The 19,722-nt window shown below is 33.1% G+C and overlaps 2 protein-coding genes across 2 annotated transcripts in view; one reads left to right on the plus strand and one right to left on the minus strand.

Moving 5' to 3' along the window:
* Positions 1–4,161: 4,161 nt before the first annotated feature.
* On the plus strand, positions 4,162–5,299 carry LOC110018265 (probable carboxylesterase 2). The gene has a single exon (XM_020715533.1). It carries the CDS (start codon positions 4,208–4,210, stop codon positions 5,180–5,182), a length of 975 nt encoding a protein of 324 aa, XP_020571192.1. The 5' UTR covers positions 4,162–4,207; the 3' UTR covers positions 5,183–5,299.
* A 402-nt stretch (positions 5,300–5,701) lies between these two features.
* The window catches only part of LOC110018260 (outer envelope pore protein 21B, chloroplastic), a 28,047-nt gene continuing 14,026 nt past the window's right edge, over positions 5,702–19,722 (minus strand). The window contains exons 2-5 of the mRNA XM_020715527.1: positions 16,755–16,829; positions 16,509–16,661; positions 15,285–15,383; positions 5,702–5,921 (exon numbers count right to left, since the gene is read on the minus strand). Coding sequence (XP_020571186.1) covers positions 5,838–5,921; positions 15,285–15,383; positions 16,509–16,661; positions 16,755–16,829 — 411 coding nt within the window. The 3' untranslated portion in view covers positions 5,702–5,837. The remainder of the gene's footprint in view (positions 5,922–15,284; positions 15,384–16,508; positions 16,662–16,754; positions 16,830–19,722) is intronic.

The following is a 19,722-nucleotide window of genomic DNA, read 5'->3' on the forward strand; positions in this document are numbered from 1 at the left end:
GGCAAATATTTTGAATATAAAAAAAAAAATTCATATAAAACAATAATTCATGAAAATCAATTAAAAAAAAAGGACATTGTAAACCAAATAATGAAACCTGGCCAATGATATTCAACAAATGAAATGTTATCAAATTTGCATTTAATTTATGTAGCATTACTCGCAACATAATCGACAAATGAAACTCATTCAAAATATTAAATTGAGAACTTCATCTAACAAACAACAAAACTATCACACACAATTAATCATACAAAATCATTTGGACCACACTCAAGTTAGAGACTAATGGGAGTCAAGATTTCAAGCTTAACCATAATCCTTACCTAGGAGTTGAGGTTTCTAACACGAGGGATGACAAATTTAAAATTATTTTAAATAATCTAGTGTTTTGTTTGAACTTTGTCCTATGAGTCTTATTTAGATTTTTTTAAAGATATGCATCTTATCTTTTTCTCTATACAAGTTTCATTCTTGCCTATATTCTATTTGACATTATTATTTAAAGGTTTAATTGATCAATTTATATTTATCTTGTAGTCGAGTTTCAATGATTTGATCTATAATTTCTCTTTGGCATCCTAATGCACTTGCAGTGTCAAGTAAGACTCAGCAACTTTCACCACATAATCTTATATCAATATCCTATGTTGTGTCATAAAAAGATCTTATACACCCCTTGTGCTCTAGAGCAATGATTTGTTGAAGAAGGATGCAACTTTTAAGATGTAAAATAAGCAATGATAAAATCCTACCCTAAGATTTCATCCTCTTGTGATGACTTTCTTTTGTAGATTTAAAGGATTCCCAATTCCCCATACCTATTTGGCCCCACGATGAGTTTACATGTGTCATGAAGGGCATACATTTTGAGTAAAACTACCAATGCATGCTCTCTCATAAGATGGCATTGTAATGCCATTTTTGATGCACTAGAATAGATGATACTTTTTTAGTTAAAATAAATTGCTTTAAATTAATGGCTTGCTTAATCAAGATTATAAGATTCCATATTACAAGCAATGATGATATTAGTTAGTGAAGATAGTCAACAAGATTTGACTTGAAGGTAAGACTTGATAGTTATGATTGTTTCATCAAAATGTACTTTATATATTTGGGGTGCAAATTGATAAACTAATTTAAGATTAAACTTGGTTATTAGAGAGTTTTATGCCCTATCAGATGCATCGCCCAAAAGAATAATTAGCTTGAGTGTATGTCATTCAAGATCTTATAAGTTTTAGTTATAACCATTCTATAATGGTGTCGCCAGCAATTGTAGTGACCACTTATAAAAAAGCTATTCATCATTTTATTGACATAGAATTTTAATTTTGATTTATTTGATAACATTGATATGATATCAACAATTTTGTAAATTTAGCTAAATTTGAATTTGACACACTTAAGTAGCTTAACTTAGAGGGTAGACTTTGCTTTTAGTGCAGATATATTGATATATTGAAACATCACTCTTTTTTTTAGGGAACTTGATATATGTTTATATATAATTAAGGTTAAGCATCAGAAGCACTATAGGAACAAATGAGCAAACCTTGGGATGAAAACCCTAATATTAATTGAGTGAATGGTTCAAAGCTTATCTTGATGAAATTTGTTATTGAGGAAAATACGTACAGGATTTAAGGGAGAATTTTATTTATGGTAAAGATAATGGATATAATTTTTTTTTCATTTATATTGCGTTAATATTGAATTTGTAATTTATGTAATATTGTAACGCATTCATACAATTTTTGATTTGTTGGACTTTCCTTGCTTGCATTGCTAGAGTTTTTCGCTACATAAAGGGTGTCAACACCTTTGATTTGGTCAATATACTTTCAAACAATGCTCACATTCAATCATATTTTTAGTTTCATAGTATAAGACAACTATCAACAACTCATGACATGTTTTAATTTCTTGGATCTAACCTTCATACTGGCTCAATCATATACTTCTGAGTGTATAATCCTTTCATCTCTTCACATGGATTGACACATGACAATGATCAAATTCTTGAGTAATCTAAACACTAAAAAGTTGTAACCCTAAAGTTTATGTCAGCCTTTTTGACCATGCAGAGCAAGATAGCTATACTCATTTAGAACTGATTTTATTCATCATATCTAATTTGATATGTAGGCAAATTGATTCCCCACCACCAATTTTGAGAATATCACAACCATCCAATCAATCATGATAGACACCAAAGGCATAGAAAAATACGTATCTTAATGTTTTCCTTGTAATCAAGGTCCACCATAAGACTAAAATTATCATTTTCTAATATAATCAATATCTCTAAACTAATATAATGCGAGGTTTCCTTAATTATAAGTCAGCTACATAAAAATTTCCTTAGGATTTATGGGGCATTTACATACCTACCCCCCAATTCATATGTATTTACATATCTAACACCTAAATTTTACTTTTTTTACATTTATAACACTTGAGTTCTTCATATCACCTTATATGTATCACTATTTTAACTTCTAAAAGAAAAATATTTTTTCTTGGACGGGTAAGATGCAAAGGTGGCATATATGTAAAAATTAAAATTTAGGTGCTAGATATGTGAATACATGAGATTTATGTGGTATGTATGTAATTTTTTCTTGATTTAATTATTTTATTTCTTGCTTTACTTTGATCTCACGCTAGTTCGACGTGCCATCCACCTTCCTTGCTATAGTAACTAATGAATGCAGAAAAATTAAGTAAAGATGTACTTTTTAAAACTTAATTATGATTAATTAATTTTCAAATAATAGATATCAATATTGAAATATTTTGATAAATTGTTTTTTAATGAATTTTAAAATTCTTAAATTTATTTTAGGAGCAATTTAATATTAGTTAATGCATAAATAACTTAATTAATTAATATTAGTTATTTATGCATCAATTTTAGTATCTTATGCATTGACTAACATAAATAACCAATCGATTATTATATTAAATTCACCTAAAAAAATAAATATTCAAAATTTAAAACAAAACTAAATTTTGGAAAAAAAAAATATACAAATTATTTCAAAATTTAAAAAGAAATATTAAGAGAATTATGTAAGTTTTTTTTAATTATTATTATTTTTTTATGACTTACGATTTATAAATAATTTAAGTTACTCATTTTCTAAATAAATTAATATTTTCAGTCAATTCTAACATAAATTATATCTTACCTCAAAACTTTTCCCTCACCACTTCACATTATTTTTTATTTTATTATTTTATTTTACATAGTATTAATTTCTTCACAAACTTTTCAAAACTTAAAATCATAAGATTTATCTATAAAAATAATTTTTATTTATATTTTTTAAATATTTCATCTAATTTTACGATAATATTTTATTATATTTTTAATCTTCCACCTAATTCCATTTCACTTTTATTTTTAGGAAGAATTAAATATCTAACATCTAAGCATATATGTCACCTATCTTATGCATGAAAAATCACTTTTATAAGTTAAAATTATGATATATTTGATATGATATGAAAGATTTGGGAGCAAAAATTAAAGTTTAGATCTTTGACATGTAAATACACCAGAATTGGGTGGTATGTATGAAGCTACCCTTTAAATTTATTTAGGGATAATGACACACAGACCACCCCAAACATACATATTTATAAATTAAGCATTCAAATGATTTTTTTTTAAACTACCAAACCAATGTATTTACGCTTGCTACAATCAAACTATTGTAAACTTGATAAAAAAGAAAAATACGGGTTGAGTTTTATCATGAATTTTGATACTTGAGTGAGAATTTCAAAAATGAATCAAAGAGGGTGATAGATTTGTAAATATTATGTTTCGGGTGGTCTTTATGTAATTGCCCTTTGCTTAAGGGAATTTACACAGATCACATAACACTCAATTCTTATGCATTTACATTTCACACCCAAACTCTAATTTTTACGGCTTGAATATTTTTTCCTATGTATGAAAAGATAGACTTCTGTAATCCACCTTTTAATACATATACCTAGAAAAAGATGCTTAAGACATTAAAAATTAATTTGGGTATGAGATATGTAATTGCATAAGAATTAAGGGCTACTTATGTAAATTTTCATTTTTTTTTTTATTATTTAAAGCAACCCAAAAGCAGTCTCTCTCCCCCCACCTCAATCCCCCATTCCCGCCACGCCTTCCAAGTTTCAACCCCACCTCCTCATCCCCATGAATTCCCCTTCCGCCGCCATCACCTCTACCGCCGCCGCCACCCTCAGCCGCACACCAACCGACGAGATCATCTTCGAGCTACTCCCCTTAATCCGCGTCTACAAAAGCGGCGCTGTCGAACGCCTCTGCGGCACCACCACCATCCCCCCCTCCTCCACCACCAAACTTCATTCCAAAGATGTCATCATCAACGCCGAAACCAATATCACCGCCCGCCTCTACCTCCCCACCACCCCATCCCCACCTGCCAAGCTCCCCATTCTCCTCTACTTCCATGGTGGCGCCTTCCTCATCGAATCAGCCTTCTCACCAACATATGACCCCCACCTCAAAAACCTATCCCTTCACGCTCCACTCCTCGCCGTCTCAGTCAACTACCGCCTCGCTCCGGAGAATCCCCTTCCCAACGCCTACCAAGATGCCTGGGCAGCGTTGCAGTGGGTCTGTTCTCAAGCCGACCCCTGGATTAAGGACCGGGGGGATCTGGACAGGGTTTATATAGCAGGGGATAGCGCCGGCGCTAACATCGTGCAGCAGATGGCGGTGCGAGCGGGGGCGGAGGGGGTGAAGATCATCAAGGGAATGGCGTTGGTAGACCCGTACTTCTGGGGGGAGGAGCCGGTGGGGAGGGAGAGGAGGGATGTGGGGTTTCGGGAGGATATGGAGCGGTTGTGGAGGTTTGTTTGTCCGGGAACGAGTGGGGTAGATGATCCGAGGATAAATCCGGTGGCCGGGGAGGGGGCGGCGAGTTTGAAAGAGTTGGGGTGTGAAAGGGTGGTGGTGGTGGTGGCGGGGCAGGATGTGTTGTGGAGCAGAGGGATGCTGTATTATGAGGAGTTGAAGACCAGCGGGTGGAGGGGTGAGGTTCAGCTTGTTGATACGCCGGATGCTGTGCACGATTTTCATATTTTTTATCCGGAGACTGAGGCGGCCATGGCCGTCACTAAGAAATTGGCGGCTTTCTTTGTCTGATACATCATACATACATATATACATACATATATATATGTATAGCTTATTTTGTTCTACTCTTAGAACTTCCATGACATGCGGCATTCACATAAGAATCATGTTATAACTACTTTGAAGCGAAGGAAAGGCTGCAAATTATCTATACTACAAATCTATAAATTTGAAAAAAAAGGGGGCGGCAATTACATACAGACCACCCCAAACTTCCTATTTACAAAGCAGACACCTTTTTCATCCGTTTTTCAAATTCTCACTCAAATATCAAAATTCATGATAAAACCCCTTTCAGTATTTTTCATTTTTATCAAACTCTCAATAGTTTGATCATGACACGCGTAAATGCATAGGTTCAGTAGTTCAACAAAATTACCTAGGTGATTAATTTATAAATATCAAAGTTTCAGGTGATTTGCAGGTAATTATCCCAAATAAAAAATAGATTCAGTTTTTTATTGGATTTTTATTATCATTATCATAAATAAGGGCTCTTAGTAGTGCACAAACAATCATTAGAGGCAATGAAACTAAGTTCCCAAATACTTTGGAGACAAAGCAGGTACAATGAAAGAATAAATGGAAGAAAAAAAACAGACGGATTTAAATAAATTGTACCTTTGCTAAGAAGCATTCAAAGAGAGTTTCCTTTTCCTGAAAATCACAAATCAAATCTTACGTTCCAGTTACAATTAATATCAGCATTTAGGGTCCAGTTATTCTCCCTGATTTGGAAGTACGGCACCTGCAATAATTTCAAAGGCAAATCATCAATAAATCTTTGATTTCCACAAACCAGTTTATTTAATTAGTGACCTTTTCTAATGTAAAAGTTTAGTATTAATTTCTCCGTATGATTCGTTATCCAAGCAGTGACCACTCTTTTTAGGTGACTTTCTCTATAAAAAACTATGGTGCAGTTATCTCTTCGTATGTAAATACATAAGAATTGTAAGCCATGTACATAATTATGACTGTCACAACTACAAGATACGCAAGTTGAACATTCATGGTGGAAATGCTATTCATGCATGAATATAACTGAGCATGCTGAATTGAAACATCAGGTTGATGATTTGCTACACAGAAACTATGAGAAAAAGAAAGCTAAAAAGATTCCTCATGGATGACATATGTTAATAGCAATTCTAATTCACTGTTTGATTTCCTATTCCTCGATTAGATGAGGATCTAGAAGTTTTTATGAACTCTAAATATTTCTCTAAATTGTTCTAGGAAGTTGTTACCATCGAATTGCATTCAGAATAATTGATGAATCATATAAGTGGTTAATAATGTCATTTGGTGCGTCAAATGTACCTAGCAATTTCAAGCAAATCATGAACCGAGCGTTGAGGCCATTCATTGGAGCTTCTCGGTGGTTTATTTTGGCGATATACTAGCTTTCAGCATATCACTAAAACTGTTCAAATTTATCACCTACCTATTATATTTTTATAATTCAAATTAAAAATAATAATATCAATTTGAAAAACTGTGATTGTCTAGGTTTTATAATATATATATTGATGGAGCTTCAATTGATCCGATAAGGTTCACTGCCATTTTGAAGAGAAATCGTAAGGATTTATATGTTGTCGAAATATATTGTCTAATCATGAAATTATATTTATTGGATTTCTTTTTTGAAGAAATTTATGAAAATGATTTGGCACAATATTTGCTCTCTAATGTTTCTCATTCTAAGGCCAATGAATGTATTATGGTTTTTAATCGTAATCTACAAACTTACGATGACAAATTTGATGACAGTTTCAGAAAAGGATATAATGTTATTCATAACAAAATTTGCATATAATAGATCCATGCACTTCACTATAAACATCTCTACTTTTGAAATTACTATGAGATCCAAATTTAAAAACTCTTAGATTTAATTCAATGACCAACACATCCTAATTCTCAGTTGGGCGCATCATTTATTGAAAAATGCAATATACGTATTAACATGAAATTAAACAATGCACAACAAACTGAAAAATATGAAGCAGAAGTATACTCGAGCAGAAAGAAATTTGAATTTAAGTGAAGGAAAATTTTGAAAGTTAGTTATTATATAAAAATATTTTCAAAAAAATACCTTCAAAAAGCTTCATGCATGCTCTTCTAATCATAACAAAATCCTAAAGAAATTAATCTCTAATTTATATTTGATTTAATTGCTTCATGAAAGGCATAAGTAGTATATTTAACATCAAAGATCTAATATCATATTAAGTCAAAATCGAGTCATTTTTATTTCAGATAGTGCTTTTACAAGTGGATCTTCTACCCCTACTCTACACTGCCAACTAAATATTTCGACACACAAAATCACTGACAAAATCATAATATGATAGAAAGGTTTTCATGGGTGATTGATTCATTAGAAGAAGTTTCTCTAGAAGAACATTCCTGGATGGAAGATGACTATATGATACAACTAATTATGGATAAACAGTTTCATGATCTCATTGCAAACCCTCCTAGCGAGAATTCTTCAAAGCATGCAGAAGTTGATGCAATCCAAACTTTCAAACTAAGCTCGGATATCATACTGGGCTACAAACTTCATTGCACCAAGAGTTGATTGAGAATTTAAAATTAATTTCAGATTATGTCACAATTTCACACATTTTCATCTCAATTTGAACTATCCTGATTAGGTCATATATCATGATGGTTATAAATTTCATTAAATTTTTTTCTAAATTGGCCGTCAGCCTGTGAATAAAAGTTGATGCTTTGCTTCAGATATCCATCATAATTGACAAGACCTCCCAACCTACCACCCTAAAAAACAATGGAAATGGATAGTTCAAATTGTGGTCATACATACTACCTCCTTGCTAGTGATTGTTGTCTTATAAGAAATTAGAATAATCATTTTAGAAAACTCACGAACCACTGCTTGACCGCTTTCACCTTTTCGAGGTCAAACTTAACCTCTATACTCCCATCTTAATTCTAAAATAGATGAATTTATTGGAAAATTCACATTTTTTTAGTTGATACAGAGAAGACATTGAAATTTGCAGAACTCCTCCAAACGTTCTATGTGCTCTTCCCACCATCTATTTAAGTCATACAAGTATGATCACAAAACATCATACATCAATCTCATAAATTTAGTGCAGGCATTGCAAAGCCTGAATGGCATGACCAAACAATCATAAAATCCTTGTCTAGTGTTGAAGGAATTCAACTATGCATCTATTTTATTAATGTACAGGTGAGGAGAAACATAATTGAGATCTAGCTTGGTGAATATGATTGTAAGTATTAATTGACCCAACATATCATCAATGCACAATAGTATATAACAATACTTTACTATTAATTTGCCGAAGTTCTTTTGAAGCATTTTGCCAATAGAGCAAGTGCATCCTTGACAAGGGACATTGGCTTTCTAATGGAACTGTCTTGACATATAATCTCTATATACCATTCTTCTTTAGTACTATCACAATTGGGCAATCCATAAGATGAACATGTCCGTGAATAACTCCAATCTTCAACAATTTTACCACCTACTTTTTGATTTTTTTCCTTATCAATGATCAAGTTTTGATACATCAGAAGACTTGTTAGCAATGTGTTTGATATCCACTAGATGACATGCTTTATGGCTCGCTTTGGAGGCAACCCCTTATAGAAGAGCAGTGCATATTTCTCCCAAAGTTACGGTTGAAATCTCTGCTTTCTTGAATGCAAAAGGAGCATAAGTAAAATTTGTGTAACATTTACATGTTTAACTCACTGGCCTATCTTCAAGACATTATCGTTTGTACTACAAAGTCTTTCAACAAGCACCTATTTTTATTTTTATTCATCAAGCATTGTTACCGACAACGACACAATACTGCATACATGTCATGAAGGTATCAATTCGAAAGATGATTTGAAGAAATGTCAATTGGAACCATAACGCAACAGCTCATTAATGTACCTCAATAACTGGAAAATTTAAGCCAACATTGGTGATTAACTCTCATCATTAAAGCCATCAGAATCTAGTCAAAGGATAAGTGCTTGAATAAGCTATGGTGTCCAGCCTAAATATCAACATCAATACTACAGAAATGAGATTCTTCTAGGCTCTAATGTCACAGATGAATTAGATCACCTCTGCTTGCCCTGGACAGTAGAGTGAACAATTCATCATGTGTGACCAAATTAGAGAATGCCCACCATAATATCCTTTAACGTAGCCATCAACGATAAGAAAAGGTCTGTAATGTCTGCAGCATTAAGAATAATCCTATCCACAGTAACAATATAAATCTTTCCTTTCCACCAGGGAAAATTTTAAAGAGCACATTTTAAGCAATGTTCTCATATGATCAACCATCTGGCAATGAACATCAAGCTTCCCTGTAATATTTGACTAAAAGGTTAAAACAACTTCTTGAGAGTTACCTATCTTTTAGCTCTGTTATGTTCTTTGAGAAATTGATTGAAAACAAGCAAAGTTCATATGCGATTTGTAAATAAATCCCTAAGGTGTACTTCAATGATATTATATATCTCTAAAAGTTTTTCCAAAATGACCACCTAATAAATCCTTGAAGTGCGCTAAAACTCGAGGCATATAAACTTTTTTAAAGATCTCCCAAGTCATCGTTTGCTGGCATCATTTTTAGATATGCATTCAATCACACCTCAATACTTTTGTGTAACATGCACTCATAATGACTCTCCATTTTATATCCCATATTTTGTCCGTAACATGCACTTAGAATCATCGCTCCTCTAATACCAACTTAATCAAAAGCCAACCCTCAATACTATTGTGTAAGGCTACAGTAAGAGGTTTAATTAAGTTTTTCAAGTTGAAGATAGATCTCTCCCCCCAATATTAACTTCCACTCCCTATTTCATAAAAAAATAGCGTTATGATAGGACTTAATGGCTTAAAAAATGCAAAATAGACTATTGCTTTCGAAGTTTGAATTGCAGCAGAAGCAACTTTTGCTTATTAGCAACAGAGAAAGTAACAAAATTATGAGCAAAGGCTTGGCAGCAATAAGAGAGCATAGTAATGACAATAGCAGAAGGACTTTCAGTTTCAGCAGGGAGACTTCTCTCGTTTCCATTGGGTCTTTTTTATGCAGTCCAAATCTCAAATACCAATGAGTAATCATAACTTCATTACTCTTTTACAAACTTAATTCAATGCCAATATAAAAATTTTCTGATATGACGACGTTGGCGAATATAACAATTATGCGCTAAACCAATTCCTCATTATAAAAGACACTCTTCACCAATACTCTTGTCCGTAGACACCTGAGCAGAACGGGGTGGTGGAGCACAAAGATAGACATCTTATGGCTCGTGCTCTTCTACATCAAGCTTATGCGCCATACAAATTTTGGACCGATACTCTTTTAACGGCGGTTCATCTCATAAATCAAATGCCTACTAGAACTACCAACTATATCTCCCCATATTACATAAGTCTCCACCCACATACACCCATAGTCGAGTTTTTGGATGTGCTTGCTACCCATGGAGAAGACCTTAAACCAACCACAAACTTGAACCCCGATCAATTCAATGCATCTTTCTTGGCTATTCTCTATAAACTAAGGGCTATAAATGCTACAATCCTAATGTTAATAAAATCATCATCTCACGTCATATGGTGTTTGATGAAAATACCTTTCCTTTTCTTCACAACTCAACTTCACCGCAGCAAAAACAATCCTCCACTTCAGCCCACATACCATCCTCTTTCCTACAACCCTCAACCCTCTTACAACCTGCTGCTCAACCGCCTCTCACCCTACCTCTTTCCCCCCCTCTAATGTCCAATGATCAACCTCTTCCTCCTATGGACTCCCCCACACCACCATCCCCTCTCCAACCTCAGCCGAATCATCCAATGATAACCAGAATTGAAATCGATCACCTGAAGCCCATCCAGAAATTCAACAGACACCTGATCCAACTTGCTTCACCCAAGCATCCAAACTACCACAATGGCGGCATGCCATGGCCGAAGAAATAACTGAACTGCAATGATAAGGAAAATGGAAATTAGCTCCGCCTCCTAATCATCTGATGCTTGGTTCTTGATGGACCTACACAACCAAATTGAACTCACTCGGTGAAGCCATACGGTAAAAAAGCCCACCTCGTTGCCCAAGGTCACAAGCAGGAATTTGAGGTAAATTACCATGAAACATTTAGTCAAGTGGCCAAAGACCCTACCATTCGCATCCTCATCACAGTTGCCCTTCATCACAACTGGCTCATCCTTCAATTCGACATCTCCAATACATTTCTCCATGACAGACTCAATGAGCAAATTTACATGAAACAATCCCCTGGATTCCATGATTCACACTTTCCAAATCATGTTTGCTTAATACAAAAATCGCACTATGGATTAAAGCAAGCTCCCAGGCAATGGTTTATTACGTATTGAAATTTTATTCAAAATAAAGGATTTTTTATTCAGCAAGGCGGATCCTTCCCTTCTTCTCTACAATCAGAATGCAACTCGGATGTTTGTTCTTATCTACGTGGATGATATTCTGATTATAGGTAATGATTCTAGTGCAATTTCAGCCTTAACCACAACTCTCACAGCTACCTTCCAGCTCCAACATCTCATGACATTGGTTGCTTCCTTGGAATTCAAGTTCACAAATTACCAAATTTGTATCATCTTACACAACAGCGGTACACACAACAAATCCTTTCGAATGCAAGCATGGAAGACTGCACACCACTCAGCACACCAATGAATGCTCACCAAGCTAGCCATTCAGAATCAGGTATACCATTTCATAATCCTACTCTTTATCGCCAATTGACAGGTTCTCTCCAATATCTTATAGCGACTCGCCTAGATATCACATATGTTGTTAACTGGCTATGTCAGCATATGCACTCACCCACATCAACTCACTCCAATCTCACACGCATCTTCTGAGATACCTGAAAGGCAAAAGTCAATTTGGGCTAGAAGTTCGATTGAGCAACCTTCATCTATGCTCATATGCTGATGTTGATTGGGCTAGCGACACAAGTGTGTGTTCTTTTCTGGGTAACACTTTGATAGCTTGGACCATAAAGAAACAATCTACAGTGGCACTTCCTCGACAGAGGCAGAGTATAGGGCATTTGCTACCGCTACCACATACATCATATGGCTTAGAAGGTTGATTTAAAAATTTGGTATTCCTCTCAATCAACCAACCCCACTTTACTACGACAACATTTCAACAATCTCTATTGCAAACAATCCTATCTTCCATGCACACACGAATCATATAGAGATCGAATATCATTATCCGTGATCACATTCACTCCAACCAACTACGGATCGAACATATTCATTACCAGGATCAACCAACGAACATTCTTATTAAAGCCTTATCTAAACGCAAATTTCATCAACTTCGCACCGAGCTGACCGTTCTTCCACGACCCATTAGCTTGCAGAAGGGTATTAGCGCCACTACACCACCTTTAGTAATTATGACTCTTAAGGGATCCCAAAGAAGGAGTGTGAGCAATATCCTAACTAATTCTATTCCTAAAGAAAATGTTCCTAGAACCTTCTACTCTTATATATATACTAACTGTTATGTATTACACGTGTTAATGAAAAGTTCAATAGAATTACCTGTCTCTTATACTCTCTAGCATTAGACTTCTTCTACTATTTTCCTGCATCTTTGTTCTCCTCGAATTTCATTCTTCACAGTAGAACTGAGTTAAGAGCTCTAATAATTAGCAACAGGCGGCAGATAAAATAATTAGATGAGTGGATTTCAGAAAAAAAATCAATTGCATTTTCTACAGAATCTAGCCTTTAATTATACATGAATAAGATCTTAAATACTCCTAAAAAAACTCTGAGAAAAAAAAAAAAACAAAAAAGAACCCTTACCTATAGAGGAAAAAATAACTTAAAACTACAAGTATCAAAAGGACACTACCTCAAGCAGCATGCTTAGTATCGAACCTAATGGTCTCCGACACTAGTCTCAATGGATGCAACTATCATGAATTTCTTTCAATTGTCATAGAATAACTCACATTTTGTGTGTCACATATATATATATATATATATATATATATATATATATATATATGTTCCTTAGGCTCACCTAATAAAAACATAAGATACATTTTATCATTAAAAAAATGATAAATAATAATAATAATAATAATAAAAACTTCAAACCACATGATAATAAACTTATCCTAATCATAAATTCAAATTCATCATTATCCTAATATAAAATGGTTCAAGCCATTAATCTCCCTTGTATGATGTACAATTGACAATTTGTCCCACCTAGGGATTGGTAAAATCCACTTGGACCTCAACAACATGATTACAGAATCACCACTATCAATATTCTTCATCAAAGAATCACTCAATTTGAAAGCGAAAGAATTTTTCTACAAAACTCTTCACAATTTTAAGCCCAAATTATGATGAACGCTTCTTATTATAGCCTTTCTTTGAAATGAATGTTCAAATTTACCATTTCGTTCATGATTTAACCTCCATGTTAGATAGAGCAAAGTAATCAAATTGACTAATTTTTGGTTAGTGGTAGAGCAACCACCAAATTAAGAGTAAAGCAACAACAAGAAGGAAGCACAATGGTGACGATGGAAGAAAGACTAGCAGCATCAATAGGACTGGTAATTAATGGAACAAACTACAATTCCTGGAAATTGAAGGCAATATATGAAATAATTAATAGAGTGAATGTTTTGAGAAATTTTGGCTAACATTTTCTGTATAATTTAAGCCTTTTTACATATAACAAACAAGTTAACTTTAAAATATAAAAAATAAATAAATAAACAAATAACTTCAAAATACAAAATTATTTCAATAAATTTTTTCCTAATCCTATATATAAACTAAAATACAAGTTTATCCGAATAGTTTTTTAAAAATTTGAAGTAATCATTATAATTTTGTAACCTAATTTTTAATCCAATAATTTAGACTCAAAAGGCCTTGATCTCTAAGGGTGGAAACGAGTCGATATTGAGCGAGCTCAGAGTCTGCACCTGTTTGGATCATTAAAAAAATTGTTTGTTCAAAATTGATTCATATTTGAAATCGTTTTTGAATAGCATGTTTCTATTCAATGCCTAAGAATTAGAGCATGGCTCATGTTCAACTCATATTTAGTTTGAATTATTTAAAAAATACTAAAATTTAATATAATAAAAATAAAAAATGTTATCATAAATTTATGATTTATATAATTAATATAAATATGTAAAATTATTCATAAATAGTAATTATTTAATTATTCAATGATTTAGAGCCAAAGCAAATAGGACACAATCACATAAGTGTCCATTCGTGTTCAACTTGTTCATAAATCTAGCTCAAATTTCTCTTTGTGTTTGGCTCTCGCTAACAAATGATTTGAACTAGAGTTTTTAACGAATAAGAGTTATTCACAAACAAGTTTTTTTGGCATCCCGTCTCTAATTAACAATCCAACTGTGGTTATAGATTCGTAGCTACATCCTTTTGGATCTTAAAAATATTATCACAAAACCAACACCATTAATAGTCTTCTTAAAAAAACCAAAGGTCCAAAATTAACTAAACTGTTATCATGATCTCTATGTGATGTTGTGAGAGATACTCTTATAGCTTTTTTGACCTCCATTTCAAGTATATAACCAAGTGGTCAATGAGGATCCCTTGCTTTGTAGCGTGAAATTTTTGCTCAAAATCTTCATGTGGTTATCCAAGTTATGAAAGCTTTTTCCACCCCCACTACACCCCACACTTTAAGTCCCGATTTTGCCAATGCATATAAGCAAGCTTCTTGTATCAAATAGGAGTCCTTTGGTCAATAGGCACTCAAAAAAAAAAAAAAATCCAGTGCCAAGTTTCTTCTTTGTGGCAAAGAAGGCAGTCTTCAATTTAAAGAATAATACAATCAATCAGCAAAAAAAAATGATACTAAAATTTATGTGACATGAATGATTGACCCACAGCCAACTAAAAAGTACTAACCGAATGAAAGGTAAGACCGACCTACTACAGAACAAGCAAAATAATACAATGTTCTGAAGTGTACGTTATTAAAAAAAATATTGATACCTTTCCAAGTAAGTCATAGCCTAATTTGACCCTCACATCTTGGTCTTTCTGGAAATCAAGAATACTCCATGCCAACTCAACCGCTCCTCTAGCATTTTTCTGGACAATTTTAAATCATGTTGTTAAATGAAAATAAAAAAAATAAGAAAGTCCAGGCAACATTAGTTGAACACGCAGCACAAATGCCTCCATGACATATATCAGTTATCTTTATTTCCTCCAGCTGATTCTTTAAATTTAATGTAGGATAATTCATTGAATTAGAAGTGGAAACGGAAACACTATAAACAAAAGAAAAATGTATAAACTTTTCAGAACCTAACTTCAGAAAATGTGAGACTCTAAGCAAATGTTTCAGCAATTCTAAAAAAGTGATGAAAAGTTCGATAACGTGAGCACATATCACATGCACATAAGATCAAGAACATCTGATCCTTTTTTGGAATGTCAAATATGGAAACCAACATCTCTCTTAACATGTTGAATTACATATTATAAGAAGATAAGAAAGTGAAAAAGCCATCATGAATGTCTATTGATAGTTCGGATATTAACCATATTTGTAATGGCCAATCTCAATATATTGAGTTCAAAAGTAAGAAAATTAAAAAAAAAAAAAAAGATATTGCCTCTTGACCTTTGTTGAACTTACACCAAGTTATCAGGATCAAGCTGAAGAGAAAACAGAACAAAGTAGAATAGCAGAAAAGAATCTAATCACATTACTAAACAACTCATTGATTTTTCAAAATTGATGAAGTTACGGTGGATGGCATTTATAGTGCAGGTGGAGTATCTTTCGGTTATGGGTTTTCAGCAGAAATGCTCTGATATGGGGATCAATTGCTAAATCTGTTGCACTGCTGGGAATTCAGTTATAACAGATTTTATTCTGTTATCAATAGCTATATAAACATTCAGTTTTTTAACCTTGGCTTATTAAAAAAAATTCATACAAAGTTTACAAATTTACGTCTTTCTATTTTTACTGCATTAATAATCTGACCCTATTATTGAATATTTTGTAAAAACTAAACATGCACGAATCAAGTTCCATTTTTAACTATCCTCTACTTTGCAAACGTGGTTAATGCCCGCATTTCATTCATACCAGTTATCATTAATCATTAAGAAATAGCACGAGGTGGTTCCTAAATCAACTGAAGATTAGCATGTAATTGGATGAAACAATTAGAAATAATAAATAGAGATTAAATAGCAGACCTGATTAAAATTTTTATCAGTGTCACATCTGCCCTTCATATTGAGAACCAGCATTCCATTGGAAGTGAGTCCTAGAGCTCTCTTTCCTCGAATATTATAGCCAAACTTATCTTTACTGTTGAACTCGAATCCTACACCAAAGCTAGCTGAATGCTACATAAAACAAAAGCAAACCATGGCCTTCTCATGACAGGCTAATCATTTTATATAAAACATTCAAAATGGTTAGAAAAACATATAAGCTACCTCAGGAAAGAAGCGCCTGATAGACATAGCAAGAAAACGTGGATGACCGGCACCAGTTTCTACTTCTCCATGTGCCTACAAACAAACACCTGATTCATTGAGGATCTAGCACCTTATTTATACAATAATATTCTAGGTTAATATAGGCAGTTTCTACCTATGAAACTACTAATTATATGGCAATCACATTATAAAAAGTCCTGAGACGGAATGTAAAAGAAGCAATTTCTATATTGGCAGCTACTATGAAAATAAGATATTTTATACCATGGTTTATTTTCCACGAAATTTAAGAGAGATTTACATCCCTTGTAAACGTCCATGGATTATGATCTTGTCTAGATTACTCTAGGCAGTTTCTAACTATGAAAACTACTAATTATATGGCAATCACATTGCAAAAAAGTCCTACGACGGAATGTGAAAGAAACAACTATGTTTCTATATTTGCAGCAACTATGAAAATAAGATATTTTATAGCTTCCACGGATTTAATTTTCTTAAAATTTAAGAGAGATTTATACCCCTTGTAAAGGTCCATGGATTACGATCTTCTCTAGAATGATGGACCCAGCTTTGTAATACCATGGTCTGCCAATCAGGCCTCCAGAACAATCAATATTTCTCAAGGATTAGAGAAGATATTTTTTATGCCTAACTTAAAAGGTGATATTCTGAAATATATGGACCAAATAGTCCTTTGGTTAGGATGTCATACATATTACTTCCAAATTTTCTTTGATGAAATGCCAATTATTTTTTTATTGCTTGGTTCGTTTAAGTTGGATAGGACTGCATGTAATGTTTATGGCTATTTATGGCCACAATATAACATCATAGTATTTTAATTTTTTTCATTTCTTTTCTAAGTCATCTAAGATAATTTTGTTCCACAAAATTTCACAGATCCCTAAGATCATTGCTAAAATTTAGCTTTAAATTTACATCTAGATACAACTATATATTTCTTGCTTCGTCAAGGGATTAAATTCTCGCCTAGAAAAATGCATTAACAACTAGTAGACCTTCTATCTATGAGGAATCCTGCCTAATTAGCATACCGTATGCTTCTCAGTCGAGCATTCTATTTCTTTGAAATACTTTTTTTTTTCTTGGTGCTTCTTTCAGCGATTTAAAAATGTTGTATGCCTCACGTAAATGCATTTATTTAGAATTATACATAAATTGACTTAGAATGCCTACATCATAGGTCATGCTTCATCTTTTGTAGGTAATATAGACAAGCTTCCCAATCAGTCTTTGATACCTCCCTTTACTAGTTTCTAGGTTTTCATCCGCCTCTTCCAAGTCCTATGAAAATAACCAATTGGAACTTCTAAGGGCTTGCATCTCATCATGCTTGTTTCATTTAGTGAATGTAAGATGTATTTTTATTGAAAGCTAAATATCCCTATTCTTGAGTGGGCCAGTTCAATTACAAAAAATTTTTAATCCTTCCTAGATCTTTTACTTCAAAATTTTTTAATGATCTTCCATGTTTGGTCATCTCTTGTTAAAATCATGTCATACACATACACCATGAAAGCTGCAATTTTGTCTCTGTTGAAATTATTTATAAAAAACAGTGTGACCTTAGAGATTTTGTAGAGTTCATCCATTTTACTACTTTGGTGAACTTATCAAATCATATCCTTAGAGATTATTTGAGCCAGTATAAAGCTTTTTTTAACCTGTATATATGATTAGTAATAAAATCTTACTTACAACCTAGCGGACATTTCATATAGGCTTTTGTTAATTCAACAAGTAGAAATGTATTTTTTACATTTGACTATTGTAAGGATCAATTGAAATTGTTTATTAAAGATAGAAGCATTCAAAAAATTTAGCCTGGGGACCAGCACTAAGTTTTTTCATATTCAACTCTAAAGGTTAGATTGTATCCTATGAAGCATGGACAGGCCACAGTATGACGACACAACATAATTAAAAAATATATAATAAGATATGTCATGGACATTTTTTACATTTCATAAATACTTAATATAAAGTATATATTTTTTCATTATCGTTTAATAAATACACCACAAAATAAAATATGCAGCAAATAAATTTAACTTGTATTAACAAACCTCATGCTTATAAAGATCATTATTCAAAATCAGAAATAATATGCTTCTAAAGAATTCCTCTAACTTACAACAACAACAACAATAACAACAAAGCCTTAATCCCACTACGTGGGGTCGGCTACATGAATCCTTTTTCTCCATTGCGTCCTATTTAGTGTAATAATTTCATTTAGTTCTAGTAAGTTAAGATCATTTTTAATACAATAAGCCCAAGTCTTCCTAGGTCTACCTCTGCCTTTCTTAACACAAATCGAATCTAAAACATCTACTCTCCTAATCGGACCATCAGATGGTCAACGTTTAATGTGACCAAACAATCTAAGACGACTTTCTCTAATTTTGTCTGTCACAGGAGCTACACCAACCCTATCACAAATATATTCATTCCGCATTTTGTCTCTAAGTGTAAAGCCACTCATCCACCTAATCATTCTCATCTCGGCAACACTTAACTTATTATTATGCTTCTCTTTTAAAGGCCAACATTCAACACCATAGAGAATTGCCGGTCTCACCACCGTCTTATAAAATTTTCCTTTCAGTCTTAGCGGTACTTTTCTATCACACAAAAGGCCCGAAGTATTCCTCCACTTCAACCAACCAACTTGAATTCTACTATTAACATCCCCATCTATATCACCATCGCTTTGAAAAACGGACACAAGATATCTAAATCGTTCACACCTTTTAATAATTTGATCACCCAAAGTCACACTTCTGTCACTAGAGCTATAACTACTAAAAGAATTCCTCTAAATTATCTGCAAAAATTTAAAATATCATACAATTACATTTTATTCAATTAATTGAGTTAAAATTGAACTTTTAAAATTATCAACAACAACAACAACAACAAAGCCTTAATCTCACTACGT

This window comes from Phalaenopsis equestris, unplaced genomic scaffold, assembly GCF_001263595.1.
Source record: "Phalaenopsis equestris unplaced genomic scaffold, ASM126359v1 Scaffold000006, whole genome shotgun sequence".
Classification (NCBI taxonomy): Eukaryota; Viridiplantae; Streptophyta; class Magnoliopsida; order Asparagales; family Orchidaceae; genus Phalaenopsis; species Phalaenopsis equestris.

Bases quoted from the DNA above. Each gene is read 5' to 3' on its own strand.
- LOC110018265 (XM_020715533.1), top strand. From the start codon at position 4,208: ATGAATTCCCCTTCCGCCGCCATCACCTCTACCGCCGCCGCCACCCTC.